Genomic DNA, 22,846 nt, shown 5'->3' with positions numbered 1-22,846 from the left:
ATTCCGGAGAACTGTGTGCTTTCCTCCCATCTCTTTACATTGCATAAAGGGGGGGGGGGTGAATTGTCAAAGAAAAGTGATTACATTGTCTTTTAGTTGAAGTCACATCAAGTTTATTTTCTGTACTGCATTTCCATTCATCATTGCATTGTCCTTGAAGCCATAAAAGCATTCTCAGCTACTTCATCCTCTCTATATCACTTCTAAGCCATCAAAAAGAGTGTACCACTGTAACATTATCCATTGTTGATCACCATCATCCTCACAAGTGTGCTATCGAATATTAATTTACTATAAAACTGTGATAGATATATATTGTTTAATTTTCAAATTAACCTTTTAAATTTGCAAAACAAACCTACTTCTTGGCTTAGCGGGGTCGTGGGATTCTGAGACAGTGGTGTTATATAAGGGTTGTCATCCAGAGTAAATGAACTGGACATAAAAATACATCAATAAGGGCTTCCATCAGCATCCCAGACTAGGCATTGACTTAGCTGTAGTGTTGAATTGAAGTCGCTTACAGTACTCACCATTGATTTTCTCAGATGCCCGATCGTGTCTGGAGTAAATACATTAACCAAAGCCACATTGGGATATCTTGAATCCATCCTAAAACCCCTGGTGATGGACACAGAATGTTTTATACAGGGCTCAACACACTTCCTCATAGAGATTCACGAGATAGACAATGCATCACCCGATACACTCCTGGCCAGGATGGAAGTGTCCGCACTTTACTGTAACATTCCACATGAAGATGGACTTGCTGCATGCCTGAAATTCCTGCAAAAAGTAAACACCAAGATGGACACCCCAAGCACAGCTATCACAGATCTCATGAGATTCATACTCACACCCAACAATTTCTGCTTTAAAGGAAGACACTTACTACAAGACACCGGAACGGCCATGGGTATAAAAATGGCACCTGGTATGCTAACCTTCTCATGGTGGACCTCGAACAAGAGTTCTTAAAACAACAGTCCCTGAAACCATTAACATACCTGTGTTATATTGATGACATCTTGATTTGGACAGACAGTGAAGACACTCCAACAATTCCACGATGGAATACTACAAGAGGAGCATACATTTCCTGGATACAACCATCTTGGTTGGAAGGAATGGCCATCTAGAAACAACTGTATGCATTAAACTCACCGACAGGAACAAATACCTACATAGGGCATGTTTCCACCCAAGCCTTACAAAATGGCAATTATCTACAGCCAGGCCATCCAATACCTATGATTATGCTCCAACAGGAAGAAAAGGGACAACCAATTTGCCACACTCTACACATCCTTGTTGCAGAAGGGTCACTCAGCCAGACACATTTTCAGGGAATTTGACCTTGCATTCAAAATAACCAGTGACAACCTACTACAATACAGAGGCAGCAGAGACACAGAACAAATTATTTTGGCTGTCATCTACCATCCAGCACCAACACAACTGAATATGATTGTGAAGGATCTAAGACCAATATTCAGCAACATCTTGAAAGAAGCTCCTCTATTTGCATACAACCAAACAACCTAGCAGAGGCTCTGACTAGGAGTGGATTTCCAGTAGATCAAGAACAAAGAAGACCTGGGACATACCAATACGTCATCAGGAGATGCAAAACATGCCAGCACATCTGCACCGGATCTGCCAAAACAACCCTGCAGAGCTGAAAAATACAGATGCAAAAGACACACAACTGCAGATCATCCAATGTTGAGTACCTTATCCACTGCAAAAAATGCACACAAAGGGAGCTATGTTGGTGAGACCTGCAAGGAGATGCATGAAGGATAAACCTACACAAACCACCTATCTTGAATCACGAGACAGAAACATCAGTGGGACGACACTTTACACAGGATGGGCACTCATTGCAGAATCTATCAGTGATGGTTTATAAAGTTGGCCTCTTGAATACCACATACAGGAGGACATAAGAGCTCAAGTACCAAGCTAAAAGACAGTGGTCTGAACTTAGATCTAGATATTATAACACACCATAGCCAACTTTGAGCCCAGGTCCAGCAATGTCCTCACATCAACAAAGTCAGAGGATAACCCTCCAGTACAATTTCTCACCATCAGCTGGTGGACACTACTTCTCAGGACCCCTGGACATCTAGACTGAAATGGGTGGGACATGCTCAAATAACAACGGACACTGCACCATTAAGAAATGGGTACTGTATTTAGCATTTGCTACACAGTATGCAAGTGAAGAAACCAATGAAGACTCAAGCACATTGTGGTTAATGGGATTTGTATCACCCAATTACAACCAGAGCCTTTCCTCCACCCCAAAGAGAGTGTGCTGGACCCTCCCAGTAGGGGCTATGGTAGGTAGAGAGAGTAGACAATAAACCCCTGCAGGGGGCTAACAACCCTCACCCTACACACAGTACTGATATACTAATATCATTAAATGTATAGTGGGACTACTGTTCAACCACCTACCAAACCGTTCCTTATCGAATATTAATTAATCTTTTATAACATGCTTAATACCTGAGACCAGTCTCTAAGTGCGGAAACGGGTTTCAAACCTGTGTTGTTCTAAGTTTTCTAGCTCCCAAGACAAGCTAATTGCCCCTGAGCTATCCTCAGGGCCTAGTTTATACTGTAAAACAATATACTTCCATTTACATAAATGCCCCCCCCCTACACTTAAATCACATGCTCTTAAATTCATGAAAACATCTCAATTAAGGCACTGAATGAAAGCTCTCATAGTCGCCTGCAATGTTCCTTTCTTTTTATTAGAAGAAAAAAGTAATAGAAAATCATTGCAATTATCACTGTGATTACACCTAACACACTGAAAATAATAGAGGATAACACTCCTATATATATATATATATATATATATATATATAATGAATCAATCAAATGAGAAATCAAAAAAGCTTCTGAAAGGCCATTTGAATGCTAATTGGCTCTCACTAAAAGGCCTCACACACGTCAATCACCCCTCAACTGAACTGTCAACATGCTGTCGTGACTAGTAGTGTGAACACATTTGAACCTGCAGTAATGAATGAACTTTGGAAGCAACTACTATACAACTGCCATTTTATAGAATAGGGGTTTGAGGCGGTAATGCAGCGTGGTGGTCGTTCTTAGCTTTTTGTGTATTTTATTTATCTGGCTCCAACTGGCTGGGCACATGATGTCTACTGATGCCTACACATATGGATGGATTCTGGAATAGCTTTGAAGTTATTGTACCTTACATATTTTTTTATTTTTTTTTATTTTTTTTTATTCTTGGTTTAACTGTTCGTTACAGTTTTTACCTTTCATATGCAAATTGACCAAAATGTTAAATGGCAATCAAAGTTACATACCAAGATCAAGATAAGATGGTGCCAAGAAGAGGCTTCTGCTGTCTTGAAAGCCTTGCCCACACCATGGGGGGACATCCTGGCCTATTCTATTTGCTACTACTATTTGGATTTGCCCTGCCATACACATGCAGTGTGTTCTAATGTCTACACATGTGGAGAGATGCTTGGACAGCATTAAAGCTATTCTACCAATCCAATACTTTGCGTCACATTAAACAAAAAAACTATTTTTTTTTCGCATTTTTGAAGCGCTCCCACAGCCCAGGGGCCTCGAGGCGCTGTTACAGGAATATGGGCCTCATTACGACCCCGGCGGATGGACCATGGTGCTAATAGCACCATGGTCCATGCCGGTAACGTTCCGACTCTGCCATGGCGAAATGGGGAATTACCACCCCATTCCGAGGTTGGCGGAGTGGTAATTCCCCCTTCCGCCATGGCCCTTCCCCATTCCCATTTTTGCCCCATAGGGCATAATGGGAATGGGGAAGGCGCTAAGTACGGTGCCGCAAATTGCGGCACCGTACTTAGCACCAAGTTCCATTTGCGGCATGGTTTTTAACGCCTGCAAAAAGCTGGCGTTAAAATCACCATCCCGCAAAGGGACCTTGTAATCAGGCGTTAAGAGTCGGCGCCGTTTACGGTGCCGTAAAACCCTTAACACCTGACTCGTAATAAGGCCCTATGTCTTAGTTGTGTATTTATAACGCGCTTAATACCCAGAGGTTTCTAAGTGCAGACCCAGGGATCGAACCTGTGTTGCTTTGTGTCGTCTTGTTTCTAAGACGAGCACGTTGCCGCTGAGCTATCCTCCCGGGGTTTTAAACCACAATATATGATTGCGAAAGGCAAACAGTCCTGTAGTTACATTCAGAGAGTAAAAAGGGCATTCCCTGCGGTAAACTGTCCTTGTAGTTCATTGTTATTTGCCTATGAAAATATTTGTGAAGAATTGCCACAACTACTTGAGGAGACAGAGCTTCTTACAGCGTATGGCTGCTAACTGTCTGCACACAAAAAGCAGCCATAAATATATCACTGTAAAGCTGAGAGAACTTGCCAGAGCATAAGCCATCTGCTGTTGGATTACTGAGATATTTGCCATCTCCTTTCCAGTCACACATCTGGGCAAATGGCAGCCAATGGACGTGTTAGCGTGTGTAACATTTTACACATTCTTTCCAATGATCAAGGGCCTTGTCTGTGCAAGCCCTTTGCTTATTGTTTTCCTAGATGGCAGCTTTTGAGAATGGGCTCAAGGGTCACTTTGTGATTCAGCCTATTGATCAACCAGCCCGTCATTATGTGCCCCTTCCAAAACTTAACATAGTCAAATTGGTTGCTTAGCATGACATGTGATTGTGGTTTCTTAAATTCTTATCAGCCTTTTTGATTTTTAATGTAAATATGTTTGGATGCATGCAAGCAAGACATTAATTTGGACAGCAGAAGATTAATGGAGATGCTCCTGACCCATTATTTAGCAGTGTTCAACGCTGCAGCAGTTTCTCACCAACACAGACTTGCTGCTCAGCACAACCATGCTCAACACAGCCATGCTCATCACAGCCATGCTCATCACCGCCATGCTCATCAGAGCCATGCTCATCAACAGTGGAGTAACATTGATGAAAATGTTGGAGGGGACATGACATCTGAAAGAAATGTGCCACAGCCAAATGAATGGGGACAAAATGGTGTGTCATGAAAGTTGGAGGGGACAAACACCCCCGTGTCCCCTAAAATTACGCCCATGCTCATCAAAGCCATGCATATCGCAGCCATGCGCAACACAGCCATGCTCATCACAGCCGTGCTCATCACAGCAGTGCTCAACACAGCCATGCTCAACACAGCCATGCTCATCACAGCCGTGCTCATCAAAGCCATGCTCATCACAGCCATGCTCATTGCAGCCATGCCTATCACAGCCATGCTCAACACAGCCATGCTCAACACGGCCATGTTCATTACAGCCATACTCATCAACACCATGCTCATCAGAGCCATGCTCATCACAGCCATGCTCAACATAGCCATGCTCATCACCACCATGCTCCTCAGAGCCATGCTCATCACAGCCATGCTCATCGCAGCCATACTCATCACCACCATGCTCATCACTGCCATGCTCATCACAGCCATACTTATCGCAGCCATGCTCAACACAGCCATGCTCATCACCTCCATGCTCATCACGGCCATGCTCATCATAGCCATGCTCAACACAGCCATGTTCAACTCAACCATGCTCATCACTTCCATGCTCATCACAGCCATGCTCATCACAGCCATGCTCAACTCAACCATGCTCATCACAGCCATGCTCATCACATCCATGCTCATCACAGCCATGCTCATCACATCCATGCTCATCACAGCCATGCTCAACTCAACCATGCTCATCACAGCCATGCTCATCACAGCCATGTCCATCACAGCCATGCTCAACACAGCCATGCTCATCACATCCATGCTCATCACAGCCATGCTCATCACATCCATGCTCATCACAGCCATGCTCATCACAGCCATGCTCAACTCAACCATGCTCATCACAGCCATGCTCATCAGAGCCATGTCCATCACACCCATGCTCATCACAGCCATGCTCATCACATCCATGCTCATCACATCCATGCTCATCACAGCCATGCTCATCACAGCCATGCTCAGCTCAACCATGCTCATCACAGCCATGCTCATCAGAGCCATGCTCATCACAGCCATGTCCATCACAGCCATGCTCAACACAGCCATGCTCATCACACCCATGCTCATCACAGCAATGCTCATCACAGCCATGCTCATCACAGCCATGCTCAACTCAACCATGCTCATCACAGCCATGCTCCTCACAGCCATGCCAATCACAGCCATGCCCATCACAGCCATGCCAATCACAGCCATGCCCATCACAGCCATGCTCATCACAGCCATGCATATCGCAGTCATGCTCAACACAGCCATGCTCATCACCTCCATGCTCATCACAGCCATGCCCATCACAGCCATGCTCAACACAACCATGCTCATCACAGCCATGCCCATCACAGCCATGCTCAACACAGCTATGCTCATCACACCCATGCTCATCACAGCAATGCTCATCACGGCCATGCTCATCACAGCCATGCTCAACTCAACCATGCTCATCACCTCCATGCTCATCACACCCATGCTCATCACAGCCATGCCCATCACCGCCATGCTCATCACCGCCATGCTCAACACAGCCATGCTCATCACAGCCATGCCCATCACAGCCATGCTCAACAAGCCATGCTCATCACAGCCATGCTCATCACAGCCATGCTCATCACCGCCATGCTCATCACTTCCATGCGCATCACAGCCATGCTCATCACCGCCATGCTCATCACAGCCATGCTCATCACATCCCTGCTCATTGAGAACTCTCAGAGCTTGGAAAAGCCCAGTAGCAGGTCTGTGTGTGTGAGCAATGGATTCAAAGTGGAAACACTGCTTGTAAAACGTGTCCTTATCCAATAGAAATGGGTACTGCGTTTATCCGAGTAAAGGTGAAAGGTTGTGTCCGACTTGTTGTTATTCAAAACAGTGAGCACACCTACATACATGCTTTAACTGGTCTTGGGGGTGCTCGGGCAGTGCTGAAAGTGCCAGAACATATGGCTAGAGAGAAAACCTTGTGGGGGATATTTTGGGACTGTGTTGCAGGTTGGTGCACTGTGCAGCTGGTAGTTTTGACAACTATTAGCCATTGCCCAGCATGTAAGCTCACATTCAGGCACATGCCGATATGGTGAATCGTCAATATCCATCAACGCCGCCTTTGTGTACCTTATCACCAGGTGCCATTATAAAGGAGCGGAGAACAGATAATGAATAAACGACACAATAATACTTTTCAAATGAGTAATAACAATGCATACTGTAATGAGAATGAGACATTAACATTCATGTATTAGTCACAAACATGTACAATTTTCGATCCTTTCAAAAGTTTTCTTAAACAGTTCATGCTGTTTGGATCTCTTTGACCCTCTTTAAACCGACAAAGATTTTTCTTCCAGGTCAGGCACGGACCCATCAGGTAAATACACATTATGCAACAAGACAGTGCCATCTATCAAAAGGAAATCAAATATGAATTTATTTGATTAGAGATAATAGACAGAGGAGGAAGTTAGTAGCATATTTTCAACAATATAGGCTCTGAGACCTGATAATACCCAGGTTTGTGTTTGAATCGTGAAGCCCTCGTGCATCAGGTCAATTTTGGATGGGGGAAGGGTGTGATGTGGGTAAGGCACGCGGGGAACATTTTGATAGAACTAAATAAACAAGAACTATAGTTGGTCCCCATGAATATCAACAAAGCCATAATGTGCAGAGTAAAGGAAGCAATAAGAGTCTACAGCAGGAGAAAAATGGTACCTTATTGCCAACCATTTTAATTGATCCTCCTAGCAGGCATTCTGGTGCTCTATTGAAGTAATACAAACAGACCCACAAGCATTGTGAGCAAGGTGGACTTGGAGGAATAGACTTGTATGGGCAGATGGATGAATGGATGGATTGGTGGAAGGGTGATGGAGCGCATGGATTGATGGCTAGATGTTCACAGCAGGTGCAGCGTGGCCGATAAGCAGCCTTTAGATGAAACAATTCCCTTACTGAGATGCACAAAGTTCCTCTTAGTGGGATGCACAACGATCTCATGCATGAGATGCACAAGGATTCCCCAAGTGTGATACACAACGTCCCTCAATTACTTTCACGAGATGCATAATCATCCCCATGCAAGGTACACAACCTGTGCCGTTGAGCTTTACAAACCTTACTTTGGTGAAAAGCACACGCTCCCCTTACCGAGCTACAGAAATGTCCTGAATTCAAGAAGCTCCCAGTTATCCCTGGGAAGAGGCACGTGCACACCTCAGTTACATACACATTTCCCTCTTCAGCGAGACACACACACGCATCCGTGTAACATGCATCACCTCCCATTTGCGACAGCCACACATGCTTGCCAGCTAGTCAGCAAGATGCCAATCATCCTGCAGAAGAGCCAGGTAATCTTGAAGATGTTAAGACTTGCATCCCAGAGAAAGGCACAAGCTCTCATTAGAGGGAGTTCATGCACTCCACTAATGAGATCACGTGCGTTCATTAATACGATCAGAAGCCAGTGAGATGTATAAGGTCTCCCAGTGACATGCTGATGTCCTTTCAGTGAGATCCCCATGTATTTACCACTGCGGTAGCTCAAACCACACTTTACAATACATTGGAATGTAAATGCGAATATCAGAATGGCGGTGTAATGCGATTCCTGAGAATGTGTACTGGTTGAATGACTGGACATTAATAATGGATTTGCTCATTTTCAACCCAACTTCAAGTAGGTTTAGAAGGTAACACAGAGGCAGTGATATTCGACTGTTTTGAACGCTGAAATGAGGGGCAGGGTGTGATTGTATGCTAAGGGTAATGGTGGAGTGACCTTTATTATAGGTTTATGTAGCCAGAGGCCAGAATAATCCTCCCCCTCTCCTCCAATGTGATTGGATCATTGCCCCTGCTTCAGGGCGGGTTGATGCACTTACCCGGGGAGGGTCTGGTGTAGGAACCTTAGCAGCAGTTCTGGAGAAGGCAGCTGGTCCCAGTCATGCAAGGACAGCAGAGCTGCCGCATTGCTGTTGTGTGCACCAGTGGCTGGAGGGGGGATCGAGCAGGTTGGCTGGCCAAGCTTTTGGGACTTGCCATGGTGCTGCTAGTGAACATAGGGGCGAGGGGTCTCCCCACGTTTTGCAGGAGTAATCTAGACCTTCTCTGTGAGTCATCATGCTGTACTGTAATCCACTGCCAATGCAGAGCAGCAAGGCAGGCCCATGTCTTTAGTGCATGATAAGTGCCCTGGGCTAATGGTGGCCGATGTCTACTGTTCTGCGGCCCCGGCTGAGGAGCATACAGGGGGATGCCCCGGACTGTTTAAACACTTGCACAAACATACACAAACCACTCATTCAAACAGGCACACTGTGCTGTTTCCTTTAATGGGGATGAGCAAAGTGATATTTTATGCAGATATCACTTATTAAAATAATTTGGGCAGTGGGTCAGCAGTGTCAATCATAGACCCGTCAGTCCTTTCCTTTTGTGGAAATGTAATGTGGCATGGCCCCCAGGGCATTAGTAGAGTGATATCTATGAAGGGATGCGGCGGCAACTGGGAGAAATAGAAGGGGCGGGGTGGATGCATGACGCAGTGGACTTAAGAGCAAGCCAGGCTCTGGAGAAAAGAAAGTGCGCCATTAGGCCTTCTCTTTTTATCATGACAGGAACTTCCTTTGGATTTGTGCATCTCCCGTAGCCTGGGAACAGCTTGGGCTACAATGCACTGTAATGAAGGTTACCGGGGTACTGGTGTGTAGGACATCGCACTCCTGCAGGTAGGGGGTGTACCTGCAGGTTGGTGCCATTGGTTGGAATTGCTTTTCGGGTGTTTGCCGGTGGACCAATGGCACGTCCAAGCTGTTCTTGCTGCTACTCTTCCAAAAGTACAACCCCAGACATTGGGTTTATTGCTCACTTCGCCATTGACCGAAACCAGCCTGTGTGATGTGGATATCTGCAGAAATGATCGAATTCAAAAATACCTAATGAGAAATGACCGAATTTATGTGGTCGAATTTGTTCGAGAGTTTTGTACATTTGTATTAATATGTAGATGTGGGGTTGGATAAGGCTATAGGGTGAAGGTGGGGGGAAGTGGGGCGCGCTGGGTTGGTCTCTCCTGCGTTATTAAAAACAAACGTTCGACCGAAACAAATGAGATGCATCTCGCGGGCCTGTGGTGGCTGCCATGGTGGGTTGCTTTGCCATGGCTTCTTTGCTGTCAGTGGGGAATAGGATTCAGCAATGCAGCTCTCACAGAGAGGAAATAAAGTCGAAACTAGCCTACAGACCTCATTAGTGTTGTAAATATAGGTGCTCACACTGGAAGGCCACTTGTCAAAACTTAACACGGTGAAATTAAGCATAAGATAAGAAAGACATCAATGTTGCAAGCATCAGGGAAACAGATGTGCTTCTTAAAGCATTTTTTATAAATCTCTCCTCTACTTAGCTTCAGTCGTTACTACAAAATGGCAGCCCCAGGCACTGACAAAAGCTCTCTTGAGTCAGACCTAAAAAAGCAAAGAAAACCTAGCAAAAAGCACTTGGAAGTGGAAGGACACAAAATTACAAGTGGACAGGTTCAAAATATAACAGTGGATTAAAAAATAAATAAATGGCAGAATATGAGAAAACATGTTTGTTTCTGAATGTGGACTGTTTTGTTGTAAGCAGGCACTCAATGTTACCGTATCGGCTCACATTTAACAGTTTGTCAGGGCCTCTAACACCGTTTGAGTTTCTCTCACTTTGCACATTTACTAAATATTGCATTTATTTTATGTGAGGTCTTTTCCTTCTCTGTTGTTGGTGAGTAGGTGCTGAACGTTGTTCCAGGATTGGTGCATATACCAGGGATTGTGCAGAAATTGTTTCAGCCAGAGAAAGAGCTCCTGCGCTTCATCAGTGATTGTGCACAGGATCATAAGGCGACCCGGGATCCTTCTATAACGCGGGACCTCATCGATGCTTTCTTTCATGAAATGGAAAAGGTAGGAGACAGACACACACGTATTAAATCAGTCCCGTCCAATGATATGTGTTCCTGTTGATGACCATGATATGAACATAATGACACCCAAGAACACGATGATACCAAGTCTTTCTAGTGGAACAAAGGGCAAGAGCTAAGACTGGGAGTCCTCTAAGCCCACTCTAAATGTTGAATGGGCCCACTCTTCCAATGCGCCGCTACTTCCCAAAGGTATCGTCATGCGCACTTAATATACAAAATAAAATAAATAATGTGCTTCCATTTGGTTGAAACCTTTTTGATGAATCTTCGTATTTGATGCGGACCCTCAATAGCCAGACAAGCTGGATGCACCCCCACTGCAGCATCTTGCTGCCCCCCTAGACATGCATCTCTTGTTAGCACCTCACATTGACTGAGTTGCAACCTCTTTCTATGGTCTGCTGAAGTCCTGCTGCACATTGTCCCCTTGCGGGGCTTCTCTCCACCTGTTCAGATCCCTAATCCTCTCTCTGACTGTGCCAGCAGCCCAGACCTAGGCGCTCCCGAGAAACTGCTCCAGGGACTTTAGAGTGCCACCACGCCAGGGCCCAGTGCCTCCATCTCCACCCGTGGGACCACATCATCTTGTGAAGGCATGGCATTCGACTCAAGTTCCTATACTCTAAACTGTACAGTGGCCAACCAGAGAACTGCTGTCCCTCAAAATGCCAAATGTGTATGGAAATCCCCTGATTCTATATATCATGCCAAGGTAGTGCTTCCTCTGCAGTTATGATATGGCATTTGTAATGCGCCTATACACAAGTGTTTCAAGGCGCGACGAGGCAGGGGGGAGGGGAACAAGGGGAGACAGACAACGATCCTACTAGGCCAGGTGTCATTCAGATCGCGCAAGTGCAAGGGTAGAGGGGACTGGGAAAAGTGGAAGGGGAGAGGGGAAAGTGCAGTACATGGTTAGTAGAGTACAAGATAAATAATAGGGCCAGCTGGTGGCAAGTGCAAGGAGAGTGCAGTACGTGGTTAGTAGAATACGAGATAAATAATAGAGCCATCTGGTGGCAAGGTCAAGGTAAGTGCCGTGAGAAAGGGGCTGTAGGATACAGAGACAGTCCCGTAGTGCAGGTAGGTAGTTGAGGGAAGAGTGTGCTGGGCCAAGGACCGAGATCGGTGAGTGGCCCAGTTGCAGATTCAGTGCAGTTTTAGTGGATTTTAGCAGGGGAGAGAGGGAGAGAAAGTGGAGGCAAAGAGGAAGGTTTTGAGGTGCTTCCGGAACCGGAGATGGTTCTCCTCAAGTTTATGGGAGGCAGGAAGGCTGTTCCAGAGGGAGGCCCCTGCTGCGGAGAGAGATCTACCCCCAGCTCGTTGCTTGGAGAAGCGGCTGAACCTGAGGGAGTTGGAGGTGGATGAGCGAAGAGCTCGAGAAGGAAGATATTTAGGAAGAGAGAGTTGAAGGTATTTTGGCCCAAGGCCCCAGAAGGCCTTGTGGTTAATGCATTGGGTTTTGAACTTAATCCTCGCAGCCACTGGGAGCCAGTGTAGTGATTTCAGTCCTGGCATGGCATTCAGTCCTGGCATGGCAGTTCAAACCAACAAGGTTTAGAACTCTCTTCCACAACTTCCCCTACCAACACGTATTGTGCAAAGTAGTTAAAACCGGGCTACCGCCGCAAACCCCTCGCCCGCACCCCGTGAGTCTTCAAATCAAAATTTTATGAGGGATTACCATTGGTCAAGGACATTGTTGGGAAAATCAAACAGCAAAACGCCTTTTAAACAGGCAATTCCTCCCAAGCTTTGATGCCATGGAACATGCACAATAAGCAACTAGAATACATTTCTGTATGTCCTATGATGACAACTAAACACCCATGTGCCATTTGTCACGCATTTCAAGCAGCACCCTGCTTGCCGCGCTACAGCCGGTTCACATCTCTGCCCAATGTCCGTCACTACTATAGTAAATAATTCCCACCTCTATCGCACGCACACCCCACCCCACTCCACCCCGGGATCTCTTTCTGTAATTCCTGTGAAAGAATAGACTCGTTTCCTAGCAACCAGGCATCTAATGCCTCTCTCCCAGGGCATGTGCAAGGGTTTCTGGTACCTTCCTCCCCCACGGGTCGTCATGTACCACACCTTTCCCATGCTCTGCATCTCTACTGCCTCCTCCAGACTGAATGTCTCATTCATAGGGTGACTGCCTGCTTAAAAGTGGGTATCCCTCCTACATGGCAGCGATCACCTTAGAAGAGGGATCTGTCCCACAGGGTCACTGCCTGCTCTGGACCGAGATTGCTCTCTGTGCGACTGCCTGCTTATATAGGCAGGTTTCTTTTACTGTGGTCCTCTATTACAGGAAGTCATTTGGCACCCGAGTGGGGATCACGCACAGGGCAACTGTGGCTTACTTTCTTCTCAGGAGTGAGGATATATTCCACTGGGTGGCAACCTTCCCATGGTTGGGGGAGATTGCCTTCCTGGGGGTTGACATGTCTTTTACAGGGTTACAGCCTGCCAGGTCTGGCATCCCTCTCATGTGTTGACTCCCTGATTAGAAGTGGGAGTCTCCTTCACAGAGAATGCAAAGACTTCATGTTGGATGCAAGCTCTGCATATTTAGCATAGGAGAGGTGTCCAGTTGTTTTAGATAATCAGAAGACAGTCCATGCGAATAGTTCTTCTGTGCTAACTTATAAACCAATGCTGGACAGCAGAAGCTCTTGCTAATTATCCCAGCCAATATTTTGAAATGATTGTAGCATTTGCTCAATGGAAGACATTTAGACTTTGCCATAGGTATTTTTATTATTATTATTTTCTGTTTGTATAGCTCCAAATCCCGTGGGAATCAGGACGCTCCATAAACGCAAGGACAAGTAAAGAAAAACAAGACACAACAAGCAATGACTACCTATTCGACTTTACTCGTCCTTGGGAAGGGTTTTTAGATGTTTGCTGAAGGAAAGATGAAGTTTTTCCAGGCGTAGACCAATGGGAAGTTCGTGCCACGCCTGAGCAACCAATACTGGGAATAATCTTCCATTCCCTCTTGCTCTTTTGAATCATGGAACTATAAGTTGTTGTGCGTCACTCAACCGCAAGGTTCTGCAAGGCTTATAGAACTCCAACTTCTCTTTCAAATAGTCGGGGGCATTTCCGAACAGACATTTGTGTCCCAGGATGTGGATTTTAAATTGAACCCTGTCCGCCACTGGAAGCCAGTGAAGCACTTTTCGAGCCTTACTTTATTTATTTAGTATACATTTGTAAGGCGCTAATACATCAAGTAAATTGTGTTTCAAAGTGCCCACAGGGCAACGCGGAGGGAACATGAGAATGAAAGTCAAATATAACAACAAAGAGAGAGAAAGAGGCAGTCCTACTAGACCTTTTGAGCATTCAGAACTTGCAAGTGGAGAGAGGGAAGAGGGAGGGGGGTAGGTGCTAGGAGTTCCACGAATGGAAGTGCCAGGGAGTAAGTTGCAAGCAGCTGTTAAGTGCCTGGCAGACATGACTTGCTAACAGTGGTCAACTGCCAATACAATAAGTGCAGGCCTGTGAGACAACGCAGGACAGTGGGTGCCCAAAGGCAAGTGCTGGCAGTGGGCGGAGGCTGAAGGCAATTGGGGGGGAATACCAGGACCCAGAAGGACACATGAGGGCCCTGGTTTCCAATCTCAGTGACTGTGGGGTTTAGCAAGGGAGGGAGAGGAGGAAGGAGGAGGTGAAAAGGAAAGTCTTGAGGAGCTTCTGGAATTTGAGGAGAACTGGCACAAGACGGAGAAGAAGTGGAAGGCTGAGCAAGAGGAGGGAGCCAGCTGAGGAAAGAGATTGGCCGCCAGCTCGCTTTTTAGAGAAGCGCTTGACATGCAGAGTTGGTGCCAGATGAGCGTAAAGATCTGGCAGGAGAGTATTTGGTGAGAGCAAGTTGTAGATAGCGTGGTCCCCGGCCCCAGACAGCCTTGTGGATGATGCAGAGGGATTTGAATTTGATCTTGCAGCAACCAGGAGCCAGTGGATAGATTTTAGGGCTGGAGAGATGCGGCCCCAGGGCTTGAGGTCCAGGATAAGACTTGCAGCACTGTTCTGGATAAGCTGGAGTGGACGTAGAGAGTAAGAGGGTGGAATAAGATGAGGATGTTGCAGTACTCCAACCTAGAGAGTGCCAGGGCTCTAGAGACATTGAGCTTCTGGGGGAAAGTGAGGAAAGGAAGGATTATTTTGATTTTGAGGAGGTGGAGTTGAAAGTCCAGTGCAGAGCTACGGAACGGAAGTAGCAGACCTCAGTCTCACCCTCTGACAGACTGGCCTGTTGCTTTCTCCAAAGGCAATTCTGACTCTCCATTTGCTCCAAGAAAAGGACCTACATCCAGGCTTGCATCTCTGGTGCATCCAACAACACGGCTGAACTCTTTAAAATCTGCAAGGAAATAGCGAACACTTTCGCCATCTCTGTCTCACCTCTTCCCTCTCAGGCCATCTGCAATGCATTGACCACACCCTTCAATGCAAAACCCCAGGACATCCTGAGCACTCTCTCTTCCTTTTCCCCCTCCCATGCCCCATCCCCCTGCCACCTATAGCCTCCCATCCTCCCTCTGCCTTTCTCTTCTCCTTCTCTCCTATCACATCCGATGAGGTCACTAGAGTCGTCCGCTCTATGAAGGTCTCCTCCAAGCAGGTCTCCCCCTGTTCTTCCAGAACTAATAAGGACAATATCCGCTCTTTTGCCCCTGCATTTGCTGATTTCTGTAATCATTCTCTTGCTACTTGGTCTTTCCCCTCTTCCCTTAAGCACTCTTGTGTGCGCCCACTCCTGAAAAAACGTTCTGCCAACCCCTCGTGTCCAGCTAACTACTGCCCCATCTCTATCCCCCCCTTCCTTGAGAAACTCTTGGAGAAGTTGGTCTTCCCCCAACTGACCCAGCATACTGAGCTTGTTGGTTGCCTACACAACCATCAATCTGGATTCCAAGCATCCAGAGGCACGGAAACTGCTCTCCTGAACACCCGCAAAGAATTGCTTGCATCTGTTGACTCTAACTCTCCAGCTGTTCTCATTCTACTTGATCTCTCCTCTGCATTTGATACGGTCAACCACTCCATTCTCATAAAACGGCTCCATGATACCTTTGGTATTTTGGAGTGGGCACTGGACTGTCTGACTTCCTTCCCAATTGACCGTCCCTCGCAGGTTATCCAGGGCTCTTTCTCCTCTCCCACCTCTATCTCCACCTGTGGCGCTCCACAGTGCTCCAGCCTTTCTCCCTGGTTCTTTAACACCTAATGTTGTTACCTTATCTGCTACCAGAATTTGGCATCCTTTGATTTCAAACCCTTTATATGCTTGTCCCTAGTTTGCGCTGGCTTGCTTTCATCCATAAACCAAGAGCTCTGTTTTTGAGCTGTTTAAGCAAAGCCAATTTGTTGTCATCCAATCTTTGACGACACTGTGTACGTGATTCATTTTTCCTGAGTCTTGTGCATAATCTCCACTAAATTCCATTGTCAACTGTATATCATCAGCATAATTAGTAAACTGCAGATTTAGCTTTTCCATTTGTACGCATAATGGTTTAATATTAACATTAAACAGCGAGAGGGACAAGTAGGCACCCTGTGGCACCCCATAACATATCTGTAATGGTTCTAAGGAGGCATCCCCTCAACAAATCCTGGATTATCTTCCACTAAGGAAAGAGTCTATCCACTCGATCACATTCTTCAAACAATTGCCAGTATCAGCAAGCGTGTCTAATAGCCGTTTATGATCTAATCAATCAAAGGCTGCTGATAAATCAAGTACGATCAGCAGCCCTGCATTACTCTTTTCCATTGTGGTCAGTAATTGGGTTTGCACATCGAAAAGCGCACTCTCGGTGCCATGATTACTGCAAAAACCAGATTGTTTTATATGTAGTAATTTACGGCTTCTAGGTGCTTTTGTAATTGAATTATGGCAATTTTGTCAATTATATTAAATAAGAAAGGAGTATTCATTATTGGACTGAGGTTGGATGCTTCCTTGGGGTCCATTCCCATTTTTTCTAACACGAGGGGGTCACCACAACCTCTTTAATTAAAGGTGGGATCTATGAGAGAAGGAAGCATTGACGAATCTCGTGAGGAATGGCGCAAAAACATTCTAATTTTCCAGGATAATTTTGGAAGGTAAAGTGTCTCCAGGACAGGTAGTAGGTTGCATGTCCATCAAAATCTAATCTATTTCTATAATGGAGGTGGGACTAAATTCAAACAACTCTTGAATATCCTTATACCTCTCAGTCCTTCCTGTATTCACCTATAACATAGGGTCCTTTATATTTGGGTTGTGGCTAATTTTATTACGTGCTGAGGTCATTCTGTCAGCGAATGCCTGATGAATTCTCAAACAATCGGCCTGGTCCGGCACAAATTGTCTTTTGAAGGTGCTTGGTTTCTCCCATTTCTTCATCTCATTATCTGCCCCAGGTATTAGCTGGTACACTTGCTGATTATTTTGGTACCTTTGGTGCTGCCTTTCAACCCATGGTTTAAAGTTCCTAGGGGAGCACCAGGAGAAGATCGAAAACACAGTTCTGGAAGAGCAGCATTTGCATTCTGCAGTATCCATTCCTTGAACCCCATCTACCCTTTAAAAGGAGAACCATCTTCGGTTCTGGAAGCACCTCAAAACCTTCCTCTTTGCTTCTGCTTTCTCTCCCCCTCTCCCCTGCTGAATTCCTGGCTGAAACTGCACTGGTTACCTGGCCACCCTTTCTGATCTCGGGCCCAGGCCCCGCCAGTTGCACACCTGCACTGCCTCCCTGGCAACCCCTGCACCTGGGGACTGTTTTCTGTATCCCTACAGCCCCCCTACCAGCACTTATGTCTGCACTTGCCACCAGCTGGCCGTTTTTATTTATCTTATTTATTCAACTATCCCATGTACTGCACTGCCCCCTCCCCTTATCCCCTGCTTTCCTGCACCTGTTCCTCTTCGCCCCTCCCCATGCACTTGCGTGTCACCTGGCCTAGTAGGATCGTTGTCTGTCTTCCCTTTTCTCCCCCTCCCTTGCCTCGTCGCGCCTTGAAACACTTGTGTATAGGCGCGTTATAAATGCCATATCATATCATATCATGCTAAGATCGGACAATGGCTAGGGACTACTTTTCCCCCTCTGAATGTCTCAAGGAGCTAGGAAGCGGTGTGTGCGAAGTTGAGTAGATGTGGATGAAGATGAAATGGTTGCACATGTGTCCTCTGAGCTGGAGAGGCTGATGATAGAAGAAGCAGGGGCTGACTGCCTGTCTCCAGAGCAGAGATTGAGCCTCTTGTGCCTTCAAGAGAGGTATGGGTGGGGGACTTGGGGAAAGGCTGAAGGGCAGCACATGGAGATGTGAAGCTGTAAATTACATATGGTGGCAATACATGCAATGGAGGCATTAACTGGCACTGGATGATATTACCGACACATTCTAGGCTGCAATTGGCATACGATGATAGCACCTGAGCACGTGAAGCTGAAAATATGGTAACTTGACCCGTGCATCTGATGTATTGACTGGCATTCAATATCATTTCTGGAGCATTTCAGGCTGCACTATGCATATGATGGCAGCACATGGCCCTTACATATTGGTGAATATACTGGGCATATGTGGCATTAAATGGCGTTACTGGGGCATTGGTGCAGCCCTTGGCATATGATGCAGGTGAATGATACATTTAATGACACAACATGGCTTTTCTCTTTTGTTGGGTTATCTGTGTTTGCACTCGGGACATTATGGGAGCACCTCGGCATGTGTGGGTGTGCCTGACATATACCATACTGTGCCCCTTGAAATAGCTGTTTTGCATCTAGTGTGCAATATGTAAATGAATACCAGGGATATGATTCAATAGATGACATTGGGGCATTTGAATTAGCACTTGGCATATGGCGTGTGACCTAAACATGTGAAGTTGCACATGGACTGGTGCTAGATGGCACTGCTGGGGCATTTGAAGCAGCTGAATTTGACTTAACATGAAAACAACTTGCATGTAGTTACTATGCCAGGCATACTGACCATAGAACTACCATAGAATGGCAGTAGTGGGCATTTGAAGCTGCACTTGGCATATGATGGAAGCAGTTACATGCCAGGCTTTACCTTTCCTATTATGACTATACCCGACATATGAGGCTATAACTGGCATACAGTGGCAACACATACGTAGGAGGCAAATGTATGGCATAGTATGGTACTCCTGTGAATGTAGGGCTCTATTTAGCATCCGATGACTACATCTGACCTAGCAGTAAGTTGGTGTATGCACCCAGTGCACCTGCTTATGTTGGTTCTCCTGAGGCTATCTCTGGCATAGTATGCCCCCCCCCCGTCAAGGCATATCAAGGCAACACCCTCGTTAAATATGCTTGGCAACTAACATAGATTCCTTTATGCCCACTTCAGTTGTATTTTTAGTATTAACCTGAAAGTTATTTATTTGTTTTGTTGCATGTGTCGATTCACTTCCTGTAGCATCATTAAGGCTTGTTTTCCCAGTACAAGCATTGCCCCATGAAGAGGGAATCAGCCCAAGCAGGGGTCTGTTGGGGCATTAGGCTGCTGCTTCACCAATGCTCTCAAGTGACACAAAGCGTCAAACCCTTATTTTAGTCTTGACTTTGCCAAAACATTGTAGGTTTCCTGCAATGAAGCTCAAAGATAACCATGTAGTATATATAAAAAGATTCATTTTTGATCATAATTTGAACTTAGGCAACTGCCATTATACTTTTGATGGGTTTGAGAGATGTGCATTTACTGTTGATAGAATGGGGGAGCAAGAGAATCCCGGGGTAGAGCCGAGCTAGAGCTGACCTAAGGGGGCTATACTCCCTAGCGCATAGGGAGCGGAATCTGTTTGACCAGATAGGTATAGATTGATCGCCTTTAAAGGCTTTGACTGCATCCCAACACAGCCCAGAGTATCCAACATTTGCCAGTGGAAAAAACTGAGCAAATAGTTAGAAAAGTACAATAGGATTATAGATGAAGCATTATCGATGAAGTAGATTTCAGAAGGGCATTTCAATGTATCTAGATTTAGAATGAAATTGGATGTAGATGTTGAAATTAATTTGACAGTACTTATCATTGAGAAAAATAGTGCTTTAATTCATTTTATAATCAACCAAGCCAATACTGATTTCAGAGTCATTGATGAGGTTGATTTGTTTTATTTTCATAAATAAATAATCAAAAATCATGGCTAGATGCCAAGTGTAAAAATACAAATAGGGAATTTCTAACGTCACTAAAAAATGTCACTAAAAAATGATCATGTGACTAGTTTGAATGTTACTCGAAAGCTGGAGACAATATAGTAAACTCCTTTCTTCAAGAAGTGCTGAAATCACTAGCGATCAAGCATCTCAGAGTGTGTGCGAGTCCCCAGATTGAGGCCCTTGATTGAATACCTAGCCCCTAGTATGGACCAAAATTAAGACAGACCTCCTGAAAGTGGAACACTTTGCCGTTATCTATCACAGCAATAATGAATTTCACCCCAAGAGATCATTGCCATCCCCTGGACACGACTTCCGAGTCACATAAAGGAACATCCTATAGTGGGGCCTACACTAGCGGATTGGTATCGACTACTTAAGCTCACCGGGGCCGATATAAATGTGGTCCCCCGTGGCTTCGTCTTCGAGCTCTGCTAAAACCCACTCAGGTAAGATGACTGCACTTTAAGCGCAAAGAAGACTGGCAATGTATTTTGGATGTTTTCGATGGCCATGCTCCTCTACCTTTTGGTGAGGCAGTATGAGGCACTTATATGTGTGAATAAGTCTCTAATGTCGGGGTCCACTCACACTCGAGAACCTTCAGCCTGTGAGTGGGAGTTGGTACTGGAACCCTCTTCCTTTCCCAAAATGAAGGCCTTTTATCTTCTATGCATACCAAATAATTTAGGTAGAAACTCGGCACTTCCGGCTAAAGGGGTCGAGGATATTGGGATCCAATTCGATAGAGCGGATTAATGAAGCGTCATGCAATCTTGGCAATAGGGAAATCCAATGTAAGATCGTACAGTGCTTCTAGTGAACTTATTTGCTATGAGACCTATTAATGCCCCAGAGTGATGGAGGGGGCGTGGTTATAGTGGGATGCTTATTTTGGTTGTGTTCTAAGATCCAGCTGTTCTCCAGCATGGGGTCTGGCATGGATTCACATGCTCATGAATATTCCCCGTCGTCAGGCTGGGAATCCTCGGTAAAGAAAAAACCAGTATCAGTTTCGTTTCTGATCTGTCTTTCGTAGTAACAACCAATCACTGGTCTCTGCGTCATACTGACCACAGCCAATGACTGCCCTCTACCTAAGCACCGCCTCTGGCAGCCATCTTCAGATTTTTACCGCACGTTCATGTGTTGGGATCCTCGTGCTATTGCTCTCGAGCGTTAGTGCTATTTTTTCACGTTTTTTCTCAAAAACTTCGTTTTTTTCGGTCAAAAGAGCCTCACGCTCCACCGACTCACTATCCGATCAACGGGGACCCGTGTCGGATTCGTCTGCGCCCCTCAAGGGTGAAGATTCGTCGAGCTACGCTTTTGGAGGACTCCAGAAGTTTCTCAGGCCCGGTCATGGCCCAGGAGAAGGGAAGCTCGACGCCCGGAAAGCTGTTCAGGGTCTGCCCTGGATTCCAGCTGCAGAACGTCTTCAAGGAGGACGAACACTCCTTTTGTCTCTACTGCCTACATGAGGACAAGACGCACGTGGAGAAGGACTGTGCGTTTTGCGGCAACATGTCGGAGCGGACCATGAAGGACCGCCATCAACGTCTCGCCAACTGGCTAGAAGGGAAGAGCCCGTCCGGCGAGAAGAAGAAGAAGAAATCTGAGCGGTCTTCTAAGTCCTTTGAGGACGCCCCGGCGACGGGGGTCCAACATAAGGCCAAGCACCGCAAGTCCGCTGGCACCGGGAGCGCCGAACGGTCGGGCTCTACGGGCGCCAGGCAGGGCGCACCCTCCCCGGCACCCTCAACCACGAGCCAACGCTCTGGGTCGGGTAAGAGGAAGGCCGAGCACCCGGCGAAGCTCCTGGAGAGGCCCCGGTCGAGCTCGAAGGCCCCATCGGAGGGGGAGCGAGGCGGTGTCCCCCCCTCAAGGATAAGGCGGTGAGCGCACCTAAGGTGGTGAAGGCCTTAATCCATCCGGCCAAGCCCTCTATCGAAACTGTCGCGGCGGCCCTGGCTCAGCCTGTGCAGGCTGCACCAGTGGTGGCGACCTCGGGGCTCAGAGTCTCCCTGCCACCTCGGAGGGAGTCATCTTTTGTGCCCATCGATAGGACCCCCGTGAAATCCCCCGTGGGGAAGAAAAAGGGGGGGCAGGGCGTCGTCGTAGATTCGGCCTCAACCTCGGAGGAGGAGCTGGTCGAAGTCTTAAGCCACGGCCTCGGCGTGGAAGAAGACCGACCCGTTGGGATGGATCCCGACGCAGGTGACGACGACATCGTCGAGGGTACCGACGGGGCCCCTGATCGCCCGTCGGATTCCCCTCTGCCAGCGCCGCGAGACGACTCGGCGGCCATTTTGTTGGCTATACAGTCCTTATGCTCAGAGATAAGGACGAGACTACCGTTGCCGACGGAACCTCTCCCGTCGGGGGACCCAGAACCGGGACCTTCTGGTGTTCCCCCTACCAAGAAAAGAAGGATCCACCCTCCGCTTCCTTTTCAGCCGTCGCGCCCCTTCCAGCCCTCCTCCCCGTCCACCCGAGGGGATGATACGGGGACTGACACGGCAGCGACGGGTATGGACGACGAGGTATACGACGAGGATATACCGTCGTCGCCTCCCACCAGGGCTTCT

At 46.7% G+C, this 22,846-nt stretch overlaps 1 protein-coding gene across 1 annotated transcript in view; it reads left to right on the top strand.

Annotated features, from left to right (window-relative positions):
• Positions 1-22,846, top strand: part of LOC138581422 (cytochrome P450 2D15-like) — a 271,254-nt gene that overhangs the window by 147,761 nt on the left and 100,647 nt on the right. The window contains exon 5 of the mRNA XM_069652738.1: positions 10,838-11,011. Coding sequence (XP_069508839.1) covers positions 10,838-11,011 — 174 coding nt within the window. The remainder of the gene's footprint in view (positions 1-10,837; positions 11,012-22,846) is intronic.

Source organism: Ambystoma mexicanum, chromosome 3p (genome assembly GCF_040938575.1).
Source record: "Ambystoma mexicanum isolate Mex_15411 chromosome 3p, UKY_AmexF1_1, whole genome shotgun sequence".
Classification (NCBI taxonomy): Eukaryota; Metazoa; Chordata; class Amphibia; order Caudata; family Ambystomatidae; genus Ambystoma; species Ambystoma mexicanum.
The sequence above is the reverse complement of the archived record's forward strand: the minus strand, read 5'-3'. Positions and strand labels throughout refer to the sequence as shown.